This window comes from Triticum aestivum, chromosome 7B (genome assembly GCF_018294505.1).
Source record: "Triticum aestivum cultivar Chinese Spring chromosome 7B, IWGSC CS RefSeq v2.1, whole genome shotgun sequence".
Lineage (NCBI taxonomy): Eukaryota > Viridiplantae > Streptophyta > Magnoliopsida > Poales > Poaceae > Triticum > Triticum aestivum.
In genome coordinates, this window is record NC_057813.1 from 708,658,149 (window position 1) to 708,679,719 (window position 21,571).

Genomic DNA, 21,571 nt, shown 5'->3' on the forward strand with positions numbered 1-21,571 from the left:
CTGATATATGCGTGCATGTACTGTCGAAGGACACTGCCCATGAGTCCATAAAGCTTCACATTTTTATAGATGCATGAGCCTTAAAAGAAAGTCCATGTGAAGATGTTTCAAGTTTAATTCGGCATATGTTTGTGCTTGCTGTTGGGCGTCATGTAAATAATAATATTGGTATGTAAAACAAGGCAAGATGTGCTTATTTCCTTGTAAGGCACAACATACGTTCGTATTCACTCTATATTTCATATGTCTCATTTTGTGGGTTCATGCTTTACAAGATTCCATTGCGTCAAAAGAAAAATCTCTCCTGGCAACTAAATTAATTAAGGCTGGGGTTTAATGACTTGCAAGCCTTCACATCCATACAAACATGGTGAAGAAATCCATAGTACTGTGCTGGAAATACTCACACCTATATCACTTGTCAATTTATGATATGTGTCAAAAATGTGTGGAGGAAGCGTGTGCAGAACAGTAAACGTCGTTGTTATCTCTATTAAGTCTTGGAAAGCTAAAGATACGAGAGGTTGATGGTGCACCATCCGTGTATATCCATTAAGTCCTGAGTAGATAGTGGCACGAGAGGATGTGGAAATAATAAAACTGATAGTAGTGTTCTAAGCAAAGAAACAAATGATTTATTTGCGGAAAATTGAGTGGAAGGAAATGTGTGCAAAATAGTGTTTGTCGTTGTATGGTGTCTTGAGTAGATATAACGAGAGGGTGGATGTGCACCTCATTCAGCTTGCAGCATCGCGCCAATACGAGCATCTCAACACTAATTACTCTCCACCCCCTGATTTTTATGGGGTTAAGCCTGCCTCACTAATTAATCTCCAATCAAAGACTTATGTCGAGTCAAACATTACAAACTTTGACCAAATTTGTATAAAAAATATGAACATCCACAATATCAAATACATATAATATGAAGCTACATTCTATAATGAATATAAAGATATTCCTTTGGCAATATAAATGTTAATATTTTTTTCTATAAATTTGGTCAAACTAGAGATACTTTCACTTGAGACAAAAGTTATACGCAGACTAAAAAGAACGAAGCGAGTATTACAATTCGTTGATTCCGTATTATAGAGTCCGTGCATATAGTATAGCCGGGATGAACACCAAGATTGCAGATCTCGACAATGGAATTGCCGGAGAAGTTATGGGCGGTGAAGAGGTTTGTAGACGCTAGGATAGGCCCCATGCATGGAGCACATAGTACGTGTCAGACCGCGTGTGGTGGCCGGGCCGACAGGCACAGTACAACCACCAGACTGGAAACATTTACCTGACGCTTTTATTTTCCGTAGTACGATCCTTCTGCTTATAAGCAGTATGCGTACGTGTTTGCTGCCGAATAAACGCTAGGGGACACACTAGCTAACACGGTCTCACGTATTAACTAGCTCGTTGTGCTGGTCATGGCCGCGGCGCCGCACGTCGTCATCCTCACGAGCTCCGGCTTGGGCCACGTCCTCCCGGTTTCCGAGCTGGCGAAGCGCCTCGCCGTGCACCACGGCTTCACCGTCACAATCGTCACTTACGCCAGCCTGTCCACGCCCGGCCACTCCTCGCCGCTCGCCTCCCTCCCGCCGGGCGTCTCCGTCGCCGCGCTCCCGGAGGTGTCCATCGACGACCTCCCTGCCAACGCGCACTTGGTGACTCGCATCCTCACCGTCATCAGTCGCGCCCTGCCAGCGCTACGCGACCTACTACGCTCCCTCCTCGACCTCCCAGCGGGGATCACCGCCTTCGTGACCGACATGCTTTGCCCCGCCGCGCTCGCCGTCGGCAAGGAGATGGGTCTGCCTGGGTACGTCTTCTACACCTCTAGCCTCATGTCTCTGTTATCGTTTCTCTACATCCCGGAGCTCGCCAGGACCACCACCTGCGAGTGTCGCGACCTCCCGGAGCCCGTGCTGCTCCCCGGGTGCGTGCCGCTACACGGCGCCGATCTCCTCGAGCCCCTCCAGAACCGCTCCGACCCCGTGTACCAGCTCATGATCGAGCTCGGGCGGAACTACCTCCTCGCGGAAGGCTTCATCATCAACACCATGGACGCGTTGGAGCACGAGACGCTGCTGGCGTTCAAAGAGCTTTCTGACAAGGGCGTCTACCCGCCAGCGTATGCTGTGGGTCCATTCACCCGGCGGCGGTGCCCCGACTCCAACGAGGCTAAGCACAGCTGCTTACGGTGGCTGGACAACCAGCCGGATGGCTCGGTCTTGTACGTGTCCTTCGGCAGCGGCGGCACGCTGTCCACGGCGCAGACGGCCGAGCTGGCGGCTGGGCTAGAGACGAGCGGACAGAGGTTCCTCTGGGTGGTGCACCACCCCAACGACAAGGACAGCAGCGCGGCCTACCTCGGCACTGCCGCTACCGACACCGACCCGCTGAGCTATCTGCCGGACGGGTTCGTCGAGAGGATGAACGGTACAGGGCTCCTTGTGCCACTGTGGGCGCCACAGGTGGAGATCCTTAACCACGTCGCCATGGGAGGGTTCATGTCTCATGGCGGATGGAACTCCACGCTGGAGACCGTGGCGGCAGGCGTGCCGATGGTGGCGTGGCCGCTCTACGCAGAGCAGAGGATGAACGCAGTGATGCTGTCATCGGATCGGGTGGGCCTGGCTTTGTGGGAGAGGCCTCCCCTCGGTAAGGACGGAGCGGTTGTCGCGCGGGAGGAGGTGGCGGTGCTGGTCAGAGAGCTTATGGAAGGGGAGAAGGGTGCCGCGGCGCGGAAAAAGGCCTGTCACCTCCGGGATGAGGCCAAGATTGCTTCGGCGCCGGGCGGGCCGCAGGATCGAGCTCTCGCGATAGTGGCTGACATGGTATCCTTGCATCGGAGGAGCCACGGCAAGTAAAGAGGAAGCTCCCTAAAAGAACTGAGTAAGAGGCATGGTAGCTGAAGTTTTTTCTTCATTCATGTTGTATCGATTGCTATATCTGTATTTTACATTTAAATATAGAATAATACATTTTCCTTTGAAGATATTATTATTACATATTGTAAATTTGGAAGCAATTTTAAAATTATTCTAAGGTAAAAGAAGTAGGAGGATCTAAAATACTTGTGTCATAAACTCGTAGCAATTGAAATGATTAACGACAATGATCAGGTGGGAAATCAAATCTAAGCCAATAATGACAGGGTTTTTAGATAGATCTTTTTATATTATCGACCTACGTATTTCAATATTTGCCATGTGCTCTTACTATATCAGGAAAATCAAAATGCAGAAATAGCAAATTTGATTATGCTCTAGATGTTCAGATTACATGTGAGACCATAGGTGAAATAGGCTAACACAATAGCAGAAGAATTGAAAAAGCCATCTAGAAAATAATATAAATACTGGATTTGAATTCTTCATATTTACTGGAAAAGAAGAAAGTAGAAACTCACCTCCCATTGGTGCGGCACAAAAGGAGAGGAACCAAGGGTGATTGAGCACAATATAATCCTTTCCAACTACATCTGCATATATCAACAATATAATCAAAGTATAAAGTACAGGTAATGCTACTCCAACTATCCATGTATGGTCAAAATCTACTATCACTTTATTTCATTTTTATTTTGCGAGTAAAATATTATCGCTTTATTAAATATATAGGAAAACAAACCACATAAGTTTCGTGGTAGTATCACCGACTTTTATAATTATCATATGGACATCCAAATGCTCTCCTTTTAATTGTCAAATTATTTGCTTATTGCCAATTTTTTAACCTTGAAAATGCGAGTAAAACCATATTATCCTAATTTAGAATTTTATCATTACCTTGACAGAAATGAAGATAGTACGGCAAAATTTCAACCCAAAATAGCCCAATGAATATCGTCGTTAAAATATTATGCATTGAAGGCATGTAGCAATCGACAATATCAATTTAATAGCCCCATGAACGGATGAGGATCGTTTGGCTCTCTGGTGCACCATCAACCGAAATTGGTACCACTATTGATTACTATGAGATGGCAATAATCAAGTTCACTTTTGTAGTGCAGACATGTAACTACTCCTGCTATAATACACTGCATTATTGCATAATAGTACAAGCACATGCAGCTAGTTAATGCGCCTGAAATGAATGATACATGCAGCTAGCTAGTTAATGCGCTTTTACACGATCTAGTTACATTACACAATGTGATCTTTTCTACAGTCTTTTTGAATTTCTGAACATTTGTTGGCTGCAAACTATGACGCACATACAATGGTTTCGGTAATAATAATGAGAATGTTCTCAGTGTAATTTTGTATGAGAGAAACTCTTAGGGTAATCGTTGGAGTGCTACCTTTTGAGGCAATTGATTTCCATAAAAATATCATAATTCTTTTAACTTAACACTTGGCAAGGGAGTCGAGGGTGTGTTGGTAGATAGCGGGGCCAAAATTTCAACCCAGAATAGCCCAGTAATAACGGGGCAGGTTTTCAAGCCCGGCATAGTCTACCATCTTAGCATAAAATATGTTGAAAATAACGGGAGCAGCATTTCTACTGGCAAATTAAGTGTGGCAACGGGAGCAGAGAGGCATACAGTGTGGTGTGGCGGCTATGAAATGGAAGATTTAATATGCAATGTTCATCTATTGTGTGCTTGAGGCATCAGTCCCTCATGAGAGAAGAAGCTGCATCATCTGAGGAACGTCTGAAGATGTCTCATACACATAAGTGCCGTGGCAAAACAGCTGAGTCCAATTACAAGCTGCAGAAGAGTTGGGTTTATCATCAATCTTGTTACAACAGTTTCACCGTGTGTCCAACTTCACTTACCTGGGTCCATCATCATGTCTGATACAGTTGAGAAGAAGAAGATGAAGAAAACGATATACAGCCACAATTGTCGATTGACTGGAACTGTAAATTTCATTGTCATGTTCAGTTAGGCAGGGAACAGCAACATGGATGTTACGGCAACCGAGGCTATAAGTAGCATGAAAACAAGAACGACGTGTACACAGCCATGGCCAAGTGAATTATGTAGATTGTCACGCGCCATCTTGTCAGAAAGGGGATCACATCTATTTGCGAGCTACTCCCTCCGTTTTATAATATAAAAGCGTTTTTCACACTAAACTGAAAGCACCAGCACTTTGAGCTCCCAAAGCTCATCTGATGACTGACATCCAATTCTTAGGAAGGAAGCATTAACATCCATGTTACAGTAACCGAAACTAGACATAGCATGAAAAGAAAAACAACATAGCCACTGCCTGTAGATTGGCACGCCCCATATTGTCAAAAGGGAGACGTTTGGATACGGCAGGCCGGCCGAAGCTTGGGTCGGTAGCTCGCTCCTCACGCACGTCTTATCGAGCATGTGTGCCACGTCCTCCCACATGGGCCCACCACACCACCCTGCTTCCTTATCCTTTTCTTCTTAGCCACACATTTATCGTCGCCAGAACCACCCCTTCTCTCTTCTACTCTTCCAGCCGCGGCGCCGCAGTGCGCTCTTTCGTGCTCGCCCCGACACCCTCCCCTGGTAGCTTCCACACGGTTGTGCTTGCACGAAGCCCCTGTTAGAATAAGTTGTAAAGAGATAGGAGTAGTTTAAACTTGTAATCTTCTCTTATCTCTTCTTCTGTTATTCCTCTCTGTAATCAACCGGGCATCAATCTATCTCTTCTCTCGATCGATGCCTTCCTTGTAAGCCACGGCATACTCTCTATATAATACAATGCGGCCCGAGCAAAGGGTTTAACGCTTCCTTAATAACTTTACATGGTAACAGAGCCTCTTCCTCGACAGATCAGGAAAGATTGCATCTAGCTACCCCTTCGACCGAGAGAGATGTCCACCACCTCCGCCGCCATGACGGCCAGCACCGTTGGTGCGCTCACCACCTCATCATCCTCCGCCTTTGCCTCCTCCTCCACCTCCACCTCCACCAACACCTCCCTCCTCGGATCGCCACCCCAAGAGAAGCTCACGAGGGGTAACTTTCTGCTTTGGAAGGCCATCGTGCTGCCCCAGATCAAGGGCGCACAGATGGAGCACCACCTCGACGCGCAGAGCCCGCCACCGCCGGCCACGATCACCATCAACAAGGACGGCAAGGACGAACAGGTCTTCAACCTCGCACGATCCCTCTGGTACGCGCAACAACAGCAGCTCCAAGGATTCTTGATGGGATCCCTATCCCGCGAGATCCTGGCACAGGTCGCGACGCTCTCGACGCCGGCCGAAGTTTGGCATGCTATCCACGCCATGTTTCCTGCCCAAAGCCAAGCTCAAGCAATCAACACCCGCATCGAGCTCACGAATCTTCAAAAAGGTAACATGACAATGGCTGAATATCTTGGCAAAATAAAGAGCCTTACAGATGAAGTAGCTTGCACCGCCGCCGCGCTCTCCGATCCGGAGATCGTGTCCAAGATCCTTGCCGGCCTCGACATGGACTACAACCCTGTGGTCTCGGCTCTTGCTGCGCGGGTGGAGCCCATCACGGTTCAGGAGTTGTATAGCCAGCTCCTGAGCTTCGACACTCGCCTTAGTCTCCTCCACGGAACCAACGTTCGACAGTCATCCGCCAACTCTGCCTCCTGTGACCGTGGCCGTGGGCGCGGTCACCAGGGGCAACGAGGCGGCGGGCGCGGGCGCGGTAACAGCGACTACACCAACAACAACAGCAGCGACGGTTACAACACCGGCGGCAGCAGCGGCTAAAACAACAACATGGCAGGGGGTGGTAGCTTCCACGCCAACAACAGCCGCCGTCCCTCTTCCTCACGTGCTGGTCCCCGGTGTCAGCTCTGCAAGAAGGCGGGACATGAAGTCATGGAGTGTTGGCATAGGTACGATGAGAACTTTGTGCCTGACTCTCGCCATGTTGCTGCTGCCATGCGTGAGCAAGGAGGAGAAGGAGTTTGGTACGTTGACTCTGGTGCAACGGACCATGTCACAAGTGAACTAGAACAGCTCGCTCTCTGTGAACAGTACCATGGCAGTGATCAGATTCACACCGCAAGCGGTGGAGGTATGGATATCCAGCACATTGGTCGAGCTTTTATTAATTCCCCTACACTTAAACGTGATCTAGTGTTAAAAGATGTACTTCATGTTCCTCAAGCCGACAAAAACCTTGCATCCATGTCTCGTTTAGCCAATGATAATAACATCTTCTTTGAAACTCACCCTCGTTACTTTTTTATAAAGGATCGGGCAACGAGGGAAACTCCTACATCACGGTAGATGCATTGGAGGTCTCTACCCCATCACATCTGAAGCACTTAGTCGCAAGCATTGTCAAGTCTTCTCCATCATCAAGCCCTCTTTGGCAAGGTGGCATCAACGATTAGGGCATCCGTCTTCGATCATTGTTAAACAAGTAGTCAATAAAGGCAATCTCTCGTTGTCACATAGTCCCATTAGTGAGTCTGTTTGTGAGGCTTGTCAATGTGCCAAGAGTCACCAACTACCTTATCCCAAGTCAAATAGTGTATCTCATGCTCCTTTAAAGCTTATTTTCAGTGATGTATGGGGTCATGCAAGAGACTCCTTTGGCAGAAAGAAATACTATGTTAGTTTCATTGATGACTTTGGCAAGTTTACCTGGATTTATTTACTCAAACACAAATCTGAAGTTTTCTCTGTGTTTCAAGAGTTTCAAAAACTTGTTGAACGACACTTTGACAAAAAAATCTTGACAGTCCAAAGTGACTGGGGAGGGGAGTATGAAAAACTCAAGTCTTTCTTCCGTAGCATAGGCATTGAACATCATGTGTCTTGTCCTCATGCTCACCAACAAAACGGCTCTACTGAGCGGAAACATCGCCACATTGTTGAAGTTGGTTTATCTCTCCTTGCCCATGCATCTATGCCTCTCAAGTACTGGGATGAAGCATTCATTACTGCCACATATCTCATAAATCGTCTCCCTAGTAAAGTCATTTGCAACATCACTCCATTGGAGCGGTTATATCGTCAAAAACCCGATTACAACTCTCTCAAAAATTTTGGTTGTGCTTGCTATCCCAATCTCCGTCCTTATAATCGTCATAAACTTGAGTTTCGTTCTACTCAATGTGTCTTTATTGGCTATAGCAATCTTCATAAAGGATACAAATGCCTAGAAGTTGCAATTGGATGGATTTATATTTCTTGAGATGTCATTTTTGATGAAACTCTCTTTTCGTTTGCTAAACTTCATCCAAACGCCGGAGCCCTTCTTCGTACTGAGATAACACTGCTCCTATATCACGGGGGTGAATTAAATAAAACTAACAATGTGCAAAATTCTGTTGATACAAATGGTTCTGATGATGCTTGTGCAAGATTGGGGCGTCATTTTATGTGTGCAGAACAGGACAAAGATGGTGCAGAAAACAAAGCTGATTCACCTGGTGGCAGCGGCGCGCGATCTGGTGCTGATCCGCGCGTCAGCACTGTCCCTGTCGTTGCGCGATCCGATGCAGATCGGCATGCAGCCAATCAGGCGCACGCCAGCGCGGGCCCGCCTCGGTCTGACGCGGCTGTGGCCGACAGCCTCCACCCGGTGGAACCCACCACTCCATGCGCCAGCCCACGCGCGGGCGAAACCACGTCTCCATGCGGCGCCTCACGAGCCGGGAGCCCACGGATCGAGCCAACCGTCGCTGACTGTGGTGTGCCTGCGGGGTCTGCGCGCGAATCGCCCTCGGATCACGGGCCGGGCCTCTCTGCAAGTCCTGTGCGCGAATCTCCCTTGGATCCGGAGTTGGGATCGTCTGTGCAGGATTCCATAGCATCTTCTGCACCAGGATCTTCTGCGCCTACAGCACCAGCGGCTTCTCGGCGACATACTCGCTCACAGTAAGGCATTACCAAAGCAAAAGAATACATTGATGGTACGGTCAGGTATGATATAGTGAAACGTGCTTTTCTTAGTAATATTGGTGAACCAACAAATTTGCGTGATGCTCTTGCTCACAAAGATTGGAAAGAAGCTATGGATCATGAATATGATGCACTTATGAAAAATAAAACATGGCATTTAGTACCACCAAGGTAGGGTCACAATGTTATTGATTGTAAATGGGTATACAAGATAAAGAGAAAATCTGATGGAAGCATAGACAGATACAAGGCTAGATTAGTTGCTAAAGGTTTCAAACAGAGGTTTGGTATTGATTATGAAGATACATTTAGTCCTTGTAGTCTGCTACTATTCGGCTTGTACTGTCTATTGTTGTTTCTAGAGGATGGAGTTTACGCCAGCTAGATGTTCAAAACGTGTTTCTTCATGGTGTTCTTGAGGAAAAAGTGTTCATGCGACAACCACCAGGATATGAGGACCGAAGTGTACCACACTATGTCTGTAAGTTGGATAAAGCTTTGTATGGTTTGAAACAAGCCCCAAGAGCTTGGTACTCAAGGTTGAATATGCAACTACATCAACTTGGGTTTACACCATCAAAAGCAGATACCTCGTTGTTCTTTTATCATAGAGATAATATCACTATTTTTGTACTTGTCTATGTTGATGATATAATTGTGGCTAGTTCTAGTGCACATGCTACCACTTGTTTGCTTAAAGATCTGAAGTTGGAGTTTTCTCTCAAGGACTTGGGTGATCTACATTATTTTCTTGGTATAGAAGTTAATCAGATAAAATATGGTATACTTCTTACACAAGAAAAGTACACCACTGACATACTCAGGAGAGTGGGATTGGAAAATTGTAAACCTCTGAGTACACCAATCTCAACTTCAGAAAAACTTACAGTTGAAAGTGGAGAGGTGCTTGGACCAGAAGATGCAACAAAGTACAGGAGTGTTGTTGGTGCTCTGCAATATTTGACTCTTACTCGTCCTGCCATTTCTTATTCTGTTAATAAGGTATGTCAATATTTGCATGCACCTAGAACAACTCATTGGACTGCAGTAAAAAGGATTTTGAGGTATCTTAAATATTCAGAAGGTCTTGGACTTCAGATTACCAAGTCATTATCTATGCTTGCTACTGCATACTCTGATGCAGACTGGGCAGGGTGTGCTGATGACAGAAGGTCCACAGATGGTTTTGCTGTATTTCTGGGAACAAATCTTGTGTCATGGAGTGCAAGAAAATAGGCAACTGTCTCTAGATCAAGTACAGAGGCTGAGTATAAAGCACTGGCTAATGCTACAGCTGAGGTAATGTGGATACAGTCTTTGCTATATGAGCTTGGGATCAAGGCTCCACAAGCTGCAAGATTATGGTGTGATAATATTGGTGCAACCTATCTCTCAGCTAATCCTGTTTCCCATGCACGAACCAAACATATTGAAGTTGATTTTCACTTTGTCAGAGAAAGAGTAGCTCGAAAGCTACTTGATATTCGTTTTATACCAACTGGTGATCAACTTGCTGATGGCTTCACAAAACCTCTTACTACAGGAAGATTGAATGAGTTCAAGAACAATCTTAACCTTGGTAAAGTTTATTCGGTTCAGATTGAGGGGGAATGTTAGAATAAGTTGTAAAGAGATAGGAGTAGTTTAAACTTGTAATCTTCTCTTATCTCTTCTTTTGTTATTCCTCTCTGTAATCAACTGGGCATCGATCTATCTCTTCTCTCGATCGATGCCTTCCTTGTAAGCCACGGCATACTCTCTATATAATACAATGCAGCCCGAGCAAAGGGTTTAACGCTTCCTCAATAACTTTACAACCCCACCGTCGTGCCGCACGTCGCCGTAGAGCTGCAACCAGCACAAAAAAGAGCTACAATCGGCGCACGCAACTCCGCCAATGCGCATCGCCGTCAATGCTGAGTGGAAGCGGCAGCCGGGCGTGCGTGCTACCACGGGGCGCGGAAAAGATGCATCCAGCTGACGGGGAAGCTACTACCGGCACTCGCAGAAGCTGCGATGACGACGACACGCAAGATGGTGACGTGCTGGAACCGGGAAAGCGGGATGCTGGAACCAGCGAAGTTTTTTGCTGCCACCGGTGGTAATTATTGCTGGAACCAATGGTGTTTTTTTTGGCATGGGCGTGGTTTTTGTTGCAACCGGCTTTGATTTTTGCTGGATTTGTTGTTTGTTTTTGCTGGAACCAACAAATGTTGGGTGTGGGTGCTCAGGTGATGAGTTTTGCTGGGACCGGCGGTGAGTTTTTGCTTCAACCAGCAGCTTTTTACGCTGGATTGACATTTTTATTTTGCTGCAATGCTCGCTGGAAGAGTTGCATCCAAACGGCGGTGGGGTAGAGCCAAAAAATGGTGGATCCGCGACCAGCAGCGCCTTGCAGCACACCGGCGGTGGTGCGAGATCGCGGGAAGCGAGGGGGGGGGGGGGGCAGCAGTGTCGCTGCGTCGCGGTTGGGCCGACAAGTTGGGTGCACTGCGAGATGCATGAAGCAAAGGGGAATTTTTTTCAGTGGGATGCGTGAGCTGGAAGAAGCTTGCAGGCGAATCTGACGGTTGAATATAGTTGCATCGTACGGCTGCGGGCTAACCGGCGCCTATCAGTCGCCTTGCCAGAAAGGTGATCACATCTGCAAGAACTCCACGCTACCGAAACCACGGTCACTTTTAACTTGGAAAGCTGATCTGACGAAGATCACATCCAATCTGGGCAAACAAGACAAAGAGCTCAGACAACACAGTAATCGTCCACGAGAGTTCAAGGTTCGAAATCGACCGTTCCCAAAAGTAAACGTCAAAATCACTACACGATCAGCCAAACATTTGCAGTACTGCGCCCCTACATTCCGACGTGCGTGCCGGGGTAGTGCTCGCCTCGCCGTCGACGTGGTAGAACCATGTGCCCGTGGACGCGGACCAGTAGCACCCGGACGCGGCGTCGTAGTAGTGCCCCGTGCTGCCGCTGTAGTAGTATCCCGACGACGGATCGTACACGTAGTCCCAGCCCGCGACGCCGCCGGCTTCCTCCTCCGTCGTCGCACCCGAAGCACCAGGCTGCGCTGCAGGCGGGTCAGGATTAGCTGCGTGTCCACTGGATGGAACGACCGCCGTTTTCGCGCCGGCACCGACATCGACTGCGCCGTCTCCGAACATGTCCACGTAGTAGTCACGGGCCGCGGCGGCGGTCTGTGGGCCAGCTTCGTCGTCTTCTTGAGCCTCGAGAACGGCGGCGGCTGGTGGAGCGGCACGCCCCAGGCAGCGTTGGCGGCGGGCGTACTCGTAGTCCCAGGCGCCGCGCTCGAAGGCCTCGCGGTCGTCCGTGTACGCGTCGAGGTCGCCGCGTCGCACGAGCTCCGCGGAGGCGTCCATCAGCTCCTCGAACGCGCACCGCGCCGCCTCGTCCATCCCCTTCCCCCCGCCACGTTTGTCTCCCTTGAGACTCCGCAGCGCGCGCGGGACCGTCTCGCCGGGCTGGAGGAGACCCGCGATCCGCTTCTTGACGTCGAAGACGGCGCGGGAGCCGACGACGCCCTCGAGGATCCGCTCGTCCTCGTCCTGCCTCTCGAGGGCCTTCCTCGCGCGCTTCGTGGCCGCGGGGCCGGGGCACTCGCCGTCGACGTGCGCGGCGCCCAGCCAGGCCTCCTCCTTGGTGCCGCCCCGCACCACGCGCTCCACGAAGCTGCCGTTCTCGTCCATAAACCCCATGTCGCCGCCTGTGCCGTGCGAGGAGAAGCCATCCAGCTCGTCATCGTCGAGGAAGTCGTAGGCCGCGGCGCCGTAGTAGCCTCGTGCTTCGGCGGCGGCCTCCACGTCGTCGTCGCCGTCCCCGGCGGGGCGCTTGGTGCGGCGCGGCGGCTCCATAGGGTTTGGTCGGAGAGAAGAGACCGGGCGGCACACGATTGAGACGACCTGACGAGAGGTTCGATGATATAGGTAGTCGTGTTGATGCACCGATCGGATTCGTTTTGGACTTACCGACGTAGCGAACGAACGCGGCACATCTTTTTTCTTCTCCGAGAGGAACTGGGCCTGGTTCGTCCGTCTCACTCCCCCATTTCGGCCCACTGAAGTAGCAATTCAGTCACAGCTCACCGCAAACATCTCTAGCACCACCCCACGGGCCAGTGAGTGGACGAACCCCTCTTCAAGTATCCTTTTTTTTAAATTTGATTTCCCCCCCCCCCCCCCCCCCCCTAATTTTTCACGTTCGAATTTTTCTTACGAAAGGATGCATGCATGGTCCCATATCTATCTTCTCTATCTCATGTACAGAATATGACACCTTCACTCTCTCTGCTTGCTCACCCAACAAATCCATATTTCTATTTTCTCTTTGACAGTTCCAATCATTTATATCTTTTAATTGTAATTCCATTTCAACTCCTGGCGCCAGGACTTCAGAAGACCAGTCTTGAATACATTTCAAACATATTTAAAATTTGACATTTCAATCCACGTATTTCACTCACCCTTACTAAAACTGTTTATTTGCAAAGCTCGTTACTTTAATGTGTGAATATGATATTTGTGAAATATAACTGAAATTTAATTATTAAAATCAATCAAAATATGTGAAGTTGGTTCAAAATCAGAGAAAATCATTTTCTGACCTAAGTTGAAATCAGTTTTCCCGAATTGAGTGAAATAAGGTTTTCTGAAAAGCGTGAAATTACTTTTTCAAATGAGCAATAACACTTTTTTAAGTGAGTGAATACCATTTTCACATTTTGATGCTAGGCTTATGACACCTATTCCAATTTTTTATATTTCATAAAAGAATGAACGAGTGAAAATCAAAAGAGTTACATAATTATTTTTAAGATATGCTTTTTTAAAATGGCTGAAATCCCCTTTTTTGAAATGATTTAAATTAGCTTTTTAAAAATAAATTAGTGAAATCTGTTTTTATAACGAGTGAATGTGTTTACTCGCTTGAAACGAGTGAATCAATTTTTTTAATTGACTGAAATTTGTTTTTTTATGAGTGAAATAATTAAAATGAGTCTTATGAAATAGTCCAGATCACTTTTTTTAGTGAACAATGTTTTCTTTGAAATAGTGGAAAAAATATAATGTTTGTGAAATGAGTGAAATTGGGTGAAATAAATATAATTAAATTGAGTGAATTTATTTTTTTGGAAGAAGTGAAACTAGTTTGTTAAATAAGTGGAATTGAAGTATGATTGAACTAATAAATTCAAACTAGTTAAAATGTATCCAACATCAGTGTTGTTTTAAAGGTCTTATCATCGTGAATTCAAATTTGTAAGAAGTTTCGACATAAAAAAGTGGTTCAGAAGTTATCAACAATTCAAAATTTCACCACCAAACTAGAATGCAAGGCTTTTGTTTGTATGCATCCCTTAAGCAGAACGTTTCACTACGCGGACCAATCTCACCAATCTTGACACCGAGGTTGACAGTCCATGCATTGCCACATAACATCACTTGTATAATTAGGACGCATCTAGTGGGCGGCCAGCTGCCCACTAGTGCGATCAAAGCGGCCGGCCGAAAAAGGTAAACCCCTATCCCCCCGCGGTACAGAAAAGGAAGGGGACATGCGGCCACCAAACCGAGCCGATCGAGCGCCCAAACCCCAACAGAATCGCCCCCCACGTGGCCAGCTGTCCCAGCTAGCCCCCACGCCCGCTCGCCCCACGCCCCAGCCCCTCCCACACTACCTTCTTCTTCTTCTTCTTCTTGTGCATGCCAGAAGGGGATCCAACAGAATCACCCTAGGCCCTTCTTCCTCCTCCTGTACAGCCGCCATGGCAATCCAAGAGTAGAAGAAACTACTTCAAGAGCCATACCAATGGTAAAAGGGGATCCAAGGCCCTTCTCCATGCCAGAAGGGATCCAAGGGCCTTCTTCCTCCTCCTGATCAGGCAAGTAACTCCCCTCTGCCCCTCTTCCTCCTCCTGTAGTGCATTTATAAACCCCCTTTTCCATGGATTTATCAGCAAATTCATGGAGAAGCTGGACAGGCAGAAGGAGTGGATTTGCCATATCACCCCATTGTCAAACATCACACCTCCACCCCCCATGCCCCCATGAGTGCATCTGCACACTAAACATGGTTTGAGATCAAGTTTAGTAGAAATTGAACATGTTTTGTAAACTGGAGGTGTTCAGCTAGTCAACTAAGACAGATTTTCTAGCCAACTAAAACATGTTTCTAGCCAACTCAACAAGCAAAAGTGGCCAAAAACTAAAATGCATTCTTCCAAGTTGTAGTTATTGTTTGCAAACGAACACATTAACTATCCAAAGAATATGTGCAACTAAAAATGCATATATTTGCAATTGAACATAGATCCCAGCCAACTGAATCATGTGTTCTGGCAACTCAACATGCATGCTAGGCAAACTGAACATGTATCATGAACATATAACTTGCTTTCTGAGTGAACACTTTAGATAGGCTTTAGAAAACCTGAAGTATATGTGCAATAAAAACATGTTTTCTAGCCAACTAAACATGCATGTTGGCTAAACTGAAAAAATGTATTATGGGCAACTGAGACATCTATTCTAGCCAACTGAACACATTGACTGACCAACTGAACATGCATGTTGGCCAAACTGAAAAAATGCATCCTGACCAACTGAGACATCTATTCTAGCCAACTGAACATGGTGACTGTCTAACTGAACATGCATGTTGGCCAACTTAAAAAATGCATCCTGGCCAACTGAGACATCTATTCTAGCCAACTGAACACATTGACTGTCCAACTGAACATGCATGCTGGCCAACTTAAAAAATACATTCTGGCCAACTGAGACATCTATTCTAGCCAAAACCAAAAATTTGTAGTACGACAGCAAAAGCACAAGAACTTTTGTCCATAGCTGATGAAGCCACAAACCATATTAAAATAGTCACGCATATAATCTTGTCTCACACATATATTTTGGTCCCACACCTATTGCAAAGCTATAGTGTAAAAATATGTTCAAATGTAGCATCAAATTATGTCCAAATTATGTGCAGAAAAATCTGAATCAGATCCTTGCCAAAAAGAAAACATGCGGATCATTGCAACAAATAGAGAAAACAAGTAAGAAAACTCTGTAATAAAAAGAAGTCATGTTCTTGCCAGCTATTTACTGCAAACTGTGGAACTAACATAACTGCTCTATGCAAACAAAAAAATGCATAACTGTTATAATAAAGATTCTGCTATAGTCATGTAACTTTTGCAACTAAGATTGTCATAATGGTGTGCAACCTATTTACTAAGTTTTTAGGTTGTTTGAAACACTCATTCGTGGTTAACAACTGATGACATCACTTTCTTCTTTTTTTATGTGCAGGGAGTGTGTGGCAGCATCCAAAAAAGGCAAAAAATGCTTGATCTCAATGAGTTGCCTCCTGATCTCAATGAGCTTCCTCATGATATGGATCAGCAGCAACCCAACATACCATAAGGAAATTGTACAGAAAATGGGTGATCTGTTTACTACACGCGGACAAGTCATGGTGCTAACCCTATGGGCCAGGACAATGTGGCAGGACAATCATCAACCCGTGGTGCCCCTATAGTGGTGTCTTTGTAGTCAGAGAGCCATACTCTTGATGACACGGGAACCGCGGCAAATGTTCCTGGTCCAACCAGGACTGAGCTAGGAGCTGGGGCTATTGACAGTGTTGTGCACGGAGAAGAAGGAGAGGATGAGGATGGTTCTCAACCTATGGAACCTATGTTGGCATGAGGTTTGACAGCCTTCAAATTGCTAAGGATCACTACAACAGCCACTCCCTATGGATGGGTTTCTCTGTCAAGATGAACACCTCTAGGCGGACACCTCACACCAATGTATTGGTAAAACAACAGTTTTACTACAACAAGTTCAAGAAGCCCAAAGATGATGATAGAGGAGTTGAGGCTCCTCCTATCCTGGACCCTATTCTAGATCCAAAACCTGTTGACAGTGATGAGGAAATGGAAGATGAACCTCCAATCTTTGCTCAAGAGGAGGCTGGTCCTAGTAAGAAAAGAAGAAATGGAAATGCGAGACAATAAAGCAGACTCAATGCAAGGCAAAAATGTTGGTGAAGCTGATAGATGGGCGATGGGAGGTGACGCACTTTGTTCATGACCACAATCATCCGCTGGTGAACAAAACTTTGTTGTCCAAATACTTGAGATCCCACCAAGGCATCTCACCTGATGAAAAGGAGTTTTTGCGCGTCTTGTATAACTGCAACTTGACTATAGGTATGTTTCTATATCCCTGACAGAATTAAGTTTCCCTCTAGACAGTCCAGTGTGCAACTGTTATGGTACTCCTGTGCAACTGAAATATATTAATTGTGCAACTAGTGTCCAACTTCCCATGCTATTTCTATATCACTTTGGTGCTTGTTGTGCAACTAGATTATCTTCACTGTGCAACTACACAATGTCCTATATGCAAAGTGCAAAGTGTTTTAAAAAAGGTGTAGCTAGGTGTCCATTTCCTGTAATTATCTTCTATGCCAACACATGTCCTATTACTATGCAGCAGGATGTGCGCATTCGTGCGACTAAAAAATGATATATTGTTTTCTTTTTGTATTATGCAGGACGTATGATGCACATAATGGCAGAGTTTGACGGATCTAAGATGATGGTGCCATTCGGACCAAAGGCAATAACAAATATGTGTACAAGTTTTCGTAGAGATGACACAAAGGAGGGTGACATGATTGAGACAATTGCGCACTTCAAGGATATACAGAAAACCGATCCAGACTTCTTCTATATAAGGTAAAATATGATGAAGAGGACAGAGTTGTCAACATATTTTGGGTGGATGGCCTAGCTCGAAAAGCTTATGCTGAGGCGTACCATGATTGCATGTCGTTTGACACCACCTACATGACCAACATGTACAATATGCCGTTCGCACCCTTCATTATAATAAACCGACATGGCCAATCTTTCATACTTGGTTGCGCGTTTGTGAGGCAGGAGTTGGCATCGAGCTTTGGTTGGGTCTTCCAAGCATTCCTAGAGGCTATGGGTGGCAAACCTCCTGACAACTTCATAACCAATCAGGATGGTGCAATGAGGCAGTCAATACAGAGCATCTTTCCAACCATCGTGCATCGCTGTTGTTGATGGCACATCATGAAGAAGGCACATGAAAAGGTTGGTTGGCTGTTGTGCCAAAATCTAGGGATGTCTGATGATTTCAACTACTGTGTTGACTTCAGCTTCACTCTAGATGAGTTTGAACAGAATTGGGATGGGTTAATGGTGAAGTACGAGGCTATGACACACGCACACTTTGAGAAGTTGTACGAATACAGGTCAACTTGGGTGTCGTGCTACTTCAAACACAGATTCTTCCCCTTCCTGCAGTCTACACAGCATAGTGAGGGGTTCAACACCGTCCTGAAAAGATATGTGAACCCACACAACTCAATGCAGAACTTTGTCCAGCAATATGAAAAAAATTCAGAACCACATCCTTGCCAAGGAAGGCTGCAATGATTACAGGACACAACACCTTGAGCTTGAGCTATGGTCCAACTTCCCAATAGAGAAACAATCTTATGAAACCTACACTAGGGACCTTTACCGCAAGTTTAGAGAAGAGTTTGAGCTGATTGGATGTTATAATGCGTTCCAAGTTGGTGCTGATATTTTTGAGCTTACTGAACCAGGAATTTGTTGCCAAATATGGTTCTCGAAACTACTTGGTGCAGGCAAGGATGGAGGAGGGTTCCTATTTGTGTGAGTGTTGTAAAATGGACAAGGATGGCATTCTCTGTTGCCACATCCTCAAGGTGTTCACCCATATTGGAGTTGATGGCATACCGGAAAGGTACCTGCTAAGACGGTGGACACCTACTACTGTACCTAGTGTGCCAGGGACTGGGTATGAGCAACCGGATGAAATGCCTCCTCAATCAAAGAAGCAAATAAGGGAGAGAAACATGATATATGATTTTTGGAAACTGGCAAAGTTTGCGAGTAGCTCTGATGTAGCACAAGCTATTGTATACAAGCATATGCATGGAGCACGTACCGAGATCGGCCACATGAACAAGTCCAAGAAAAAGAAAAAACAGGCTACTGCTACGGAGCCATCAGAAGATGGCAACCCTCGAGGACCTCCTCCACCTCCAGGCCCTACATGGCATGCTCCGCCACCTCGTCCCCTGCCTGGCCCAACAAGCAGTGGCCCGCGTGCTCCTCCCAATGGCCCTACAGGGAGTACTCAGGGGGCTCATCATCCAGGTGATTACCTGCCCCAATTCTCCAAGCAAGTAGGTGTGTGATTTTAGTTGCACACATCATGGTGCCCAGTTGCACAGAACAGACTACCCAGTTGGGCGCGCTGTTAGTTCTAGCATCAAGACAAACAACTAACTTGGTTTTTCCTGTTCTAGCTATAGGTGATTACCATCCAAGTTCCATGATGGGTCGTGCTACTACATGTTTTCTTTTAAACTTAACTTGCACACAACAACCAGTTAATTGCACAACATAAGCTGTGTGGTTGCAGAGAACATCAGTCCTGGTTGCGAAAGAAAACTAAACTTTTTATATGAACCTCGTGATGGTCCTGCCCCGTTGGAGGCTGCATCCCTGGCACAAGCCTATGATGATTTTGTGCCTAGAGATCCTCCAAGGTCTACTACAAAGGGTAGGGCGAAGAGTCGACGGTACAAATCGATGCTGGAGCTACACCCAAAAAAGAAAAAGAAATGCAGCCACTGCCCATCTACAGAGCACACTGCTGGTGTGTGTCCACTCAGGCTGTTGTGATTCTCTTGCATCGTTTGTATCAAAAAGGGAAAAGGGAAAAGAATGATGGTTTTTGAGAAATTTAGGGGCCAAAGTGGACACATTCAACATCTATGCTTTCTCTTCTCTAAGTTATTTTCCTTGAATTAGTTAATGCACTGTGTAAAAAAGGTTGCTATTTGTGCCTTTGTTGGCAAATTGTTTAATATTTAGTTATTGAACAATTGTATGCCTAGTTCTCCTAATGTGTGAACAAAAGTGATGACATTGAGTTGCAAAAGAATTACTACTAATATGCAACTACAAATCTTTCTAAAAATTGTGCAAACCGACAAGGCATTGAAAAAAGGCAAAGAGTAAAAAAGAGTATTGACCTAGTCATTTTCGTATCTCAGCAACTTCCTCCATGGGGCGGAGTTGTGCGTGCTGCTGACCCAATCATATGCCAGCTTCTTCCTGATGTTGAGTACTTCCTTGGGCTCATAGTTGGGCAGTAGGCTCCCATTCCACCCAGTGGCGTTAAGAAGTGCGAATAGACCACACTCATTGCTGCAGTGGGGAAAAAGAAAATTTGTTGGAGGCTTTTAAAACCAATAAGATAATGTACTCTGTGGCACTGTGCAACTAATTATGTGTCACTGTGCAACTACTTATGTGGCACTGTGTAACTAATTATGTGACACTGTGCAACTACTGATGTTCAACTGTGCAACTGGATAGATAATCCATGAGAAAGTCATAAAAATGGAAAACAGATTGCAAACTAGTTGTGTGTCTTAAAGAACTAAAGATTGTACATGTAGGAAATTTAAGACTACAGATTGATTGAAAAAAATATAGAAGAATGTAATGCTTCTTGTCTTACTTGCCAAGCTGCTTCGGTACATTGATGTCAATTATATGGAAGTTCCCGATGCTCTGCTTTGGGTAATTCTTCCTCCATAGCCAGCGTACTACCCTCGTAATCGAGGCTGTGTTCATCAACTCAATGTGTTCTAGCTTCCTATTTGAATCAAGGACTTCGAAACGTCCGTCCCTCAAGTTGATGTTGAAGACCTAATAATGTCTGCCTCCTTCACGGTCGTTTACATTATCACACTCAAGCACTGGCAACATGACCTGCACGTGTGAACGATTCAGACACAGATACACGTTGTAGGTAAGAAAAAACAGTACAAAAATGGTGAAGTTGAAACAGGTTGGCAGAAGGTATTTTCCAACTAATAGATGTGTCATGTGCAACTGAACATGCTATGAGTGCCAACTAAGAGATGGATCATGTGGGCACAACACTTACCAAGTCTTTCTTGTCGAGACGGTTCTGGCATTCAAACTTCTTGTTTATCTAATTCACATTGTGGAGCCCTTGCTGTAAGTTGATCTAGAGAAATTATAAACATGCCTCAACCTCCTTTATATTTGAAAAGACTCCCTGGTTGGTCAACAAAAGTGGTACAAAAAAAGGAAGAGGGTACGAAGTTTTTGAGAAATCTTACAGAAAACCTCAGTGGCATAACGACTTTCTTTGACCCTTCTGGTAAGTTATCCATGATGTGTATGATTCCAGTCTCAATAATAATTCTTGAAAGACATTGTTTTGGCTTCATGAAATCAACTAACTCCTTTAAAGAAATGTAGGAATTACCATACCTAATTATCTCAGGGCTGCATTTTTTTAAAAGAAAGAAAGACAAAGTTAGCTTGAAGGGTCACAGCAAGAAAGAAAAATGTGTATTAAAAAAACAAGAGTATGCAACTAAAAGCACTGTTCTGTGCAACATGATCTTCTTGCTGTGCAACTAAGTGGGTGGTACTATGCAACTGAAAAAGATATGTATATAGGCTGTGGGGAGTTGATTTACCTGGTTGTCGTGGTGGACGCACGGCAGATGCCATGGGATGGCTAAAGAGATGAGGAGGCTCGAGGGCACTGGTCGGCTCCAGAGGCGGGGTTGGTATGAGCGAGCGCGGGACTCAAGA

The 21,571-nt window shown here is 45.8% G+C and overlaps 1 protein-coding gene across 1 annotated transcript; it reads left to right on the plus strand.

Moving 5' to 3' along the window:
* Positions 1 to 1,345: 1,345 nt before the first annotated feature.
* On the plus strand, positions 1,346 to 3,011 carry LOC123162569 (hydroquinone glucosyltransferase). Its single transcript, XM_044580347.1, has one exon. The coding sequence runs from the start codon at positions 1,428 to 1,430 to the stop codon at positions 2,868 to 2,870; it is 1,443 nt and encodes a 480-aa protein (XP_044436282.1). The 5' UTR covers positions 1,346 to 1,427; the 3' UTR covers positions 2,871 to 3,011.
* The last annotated feature ends 18,560 nt before the right edge of the window (positions 3,012 to 21,571 follow it).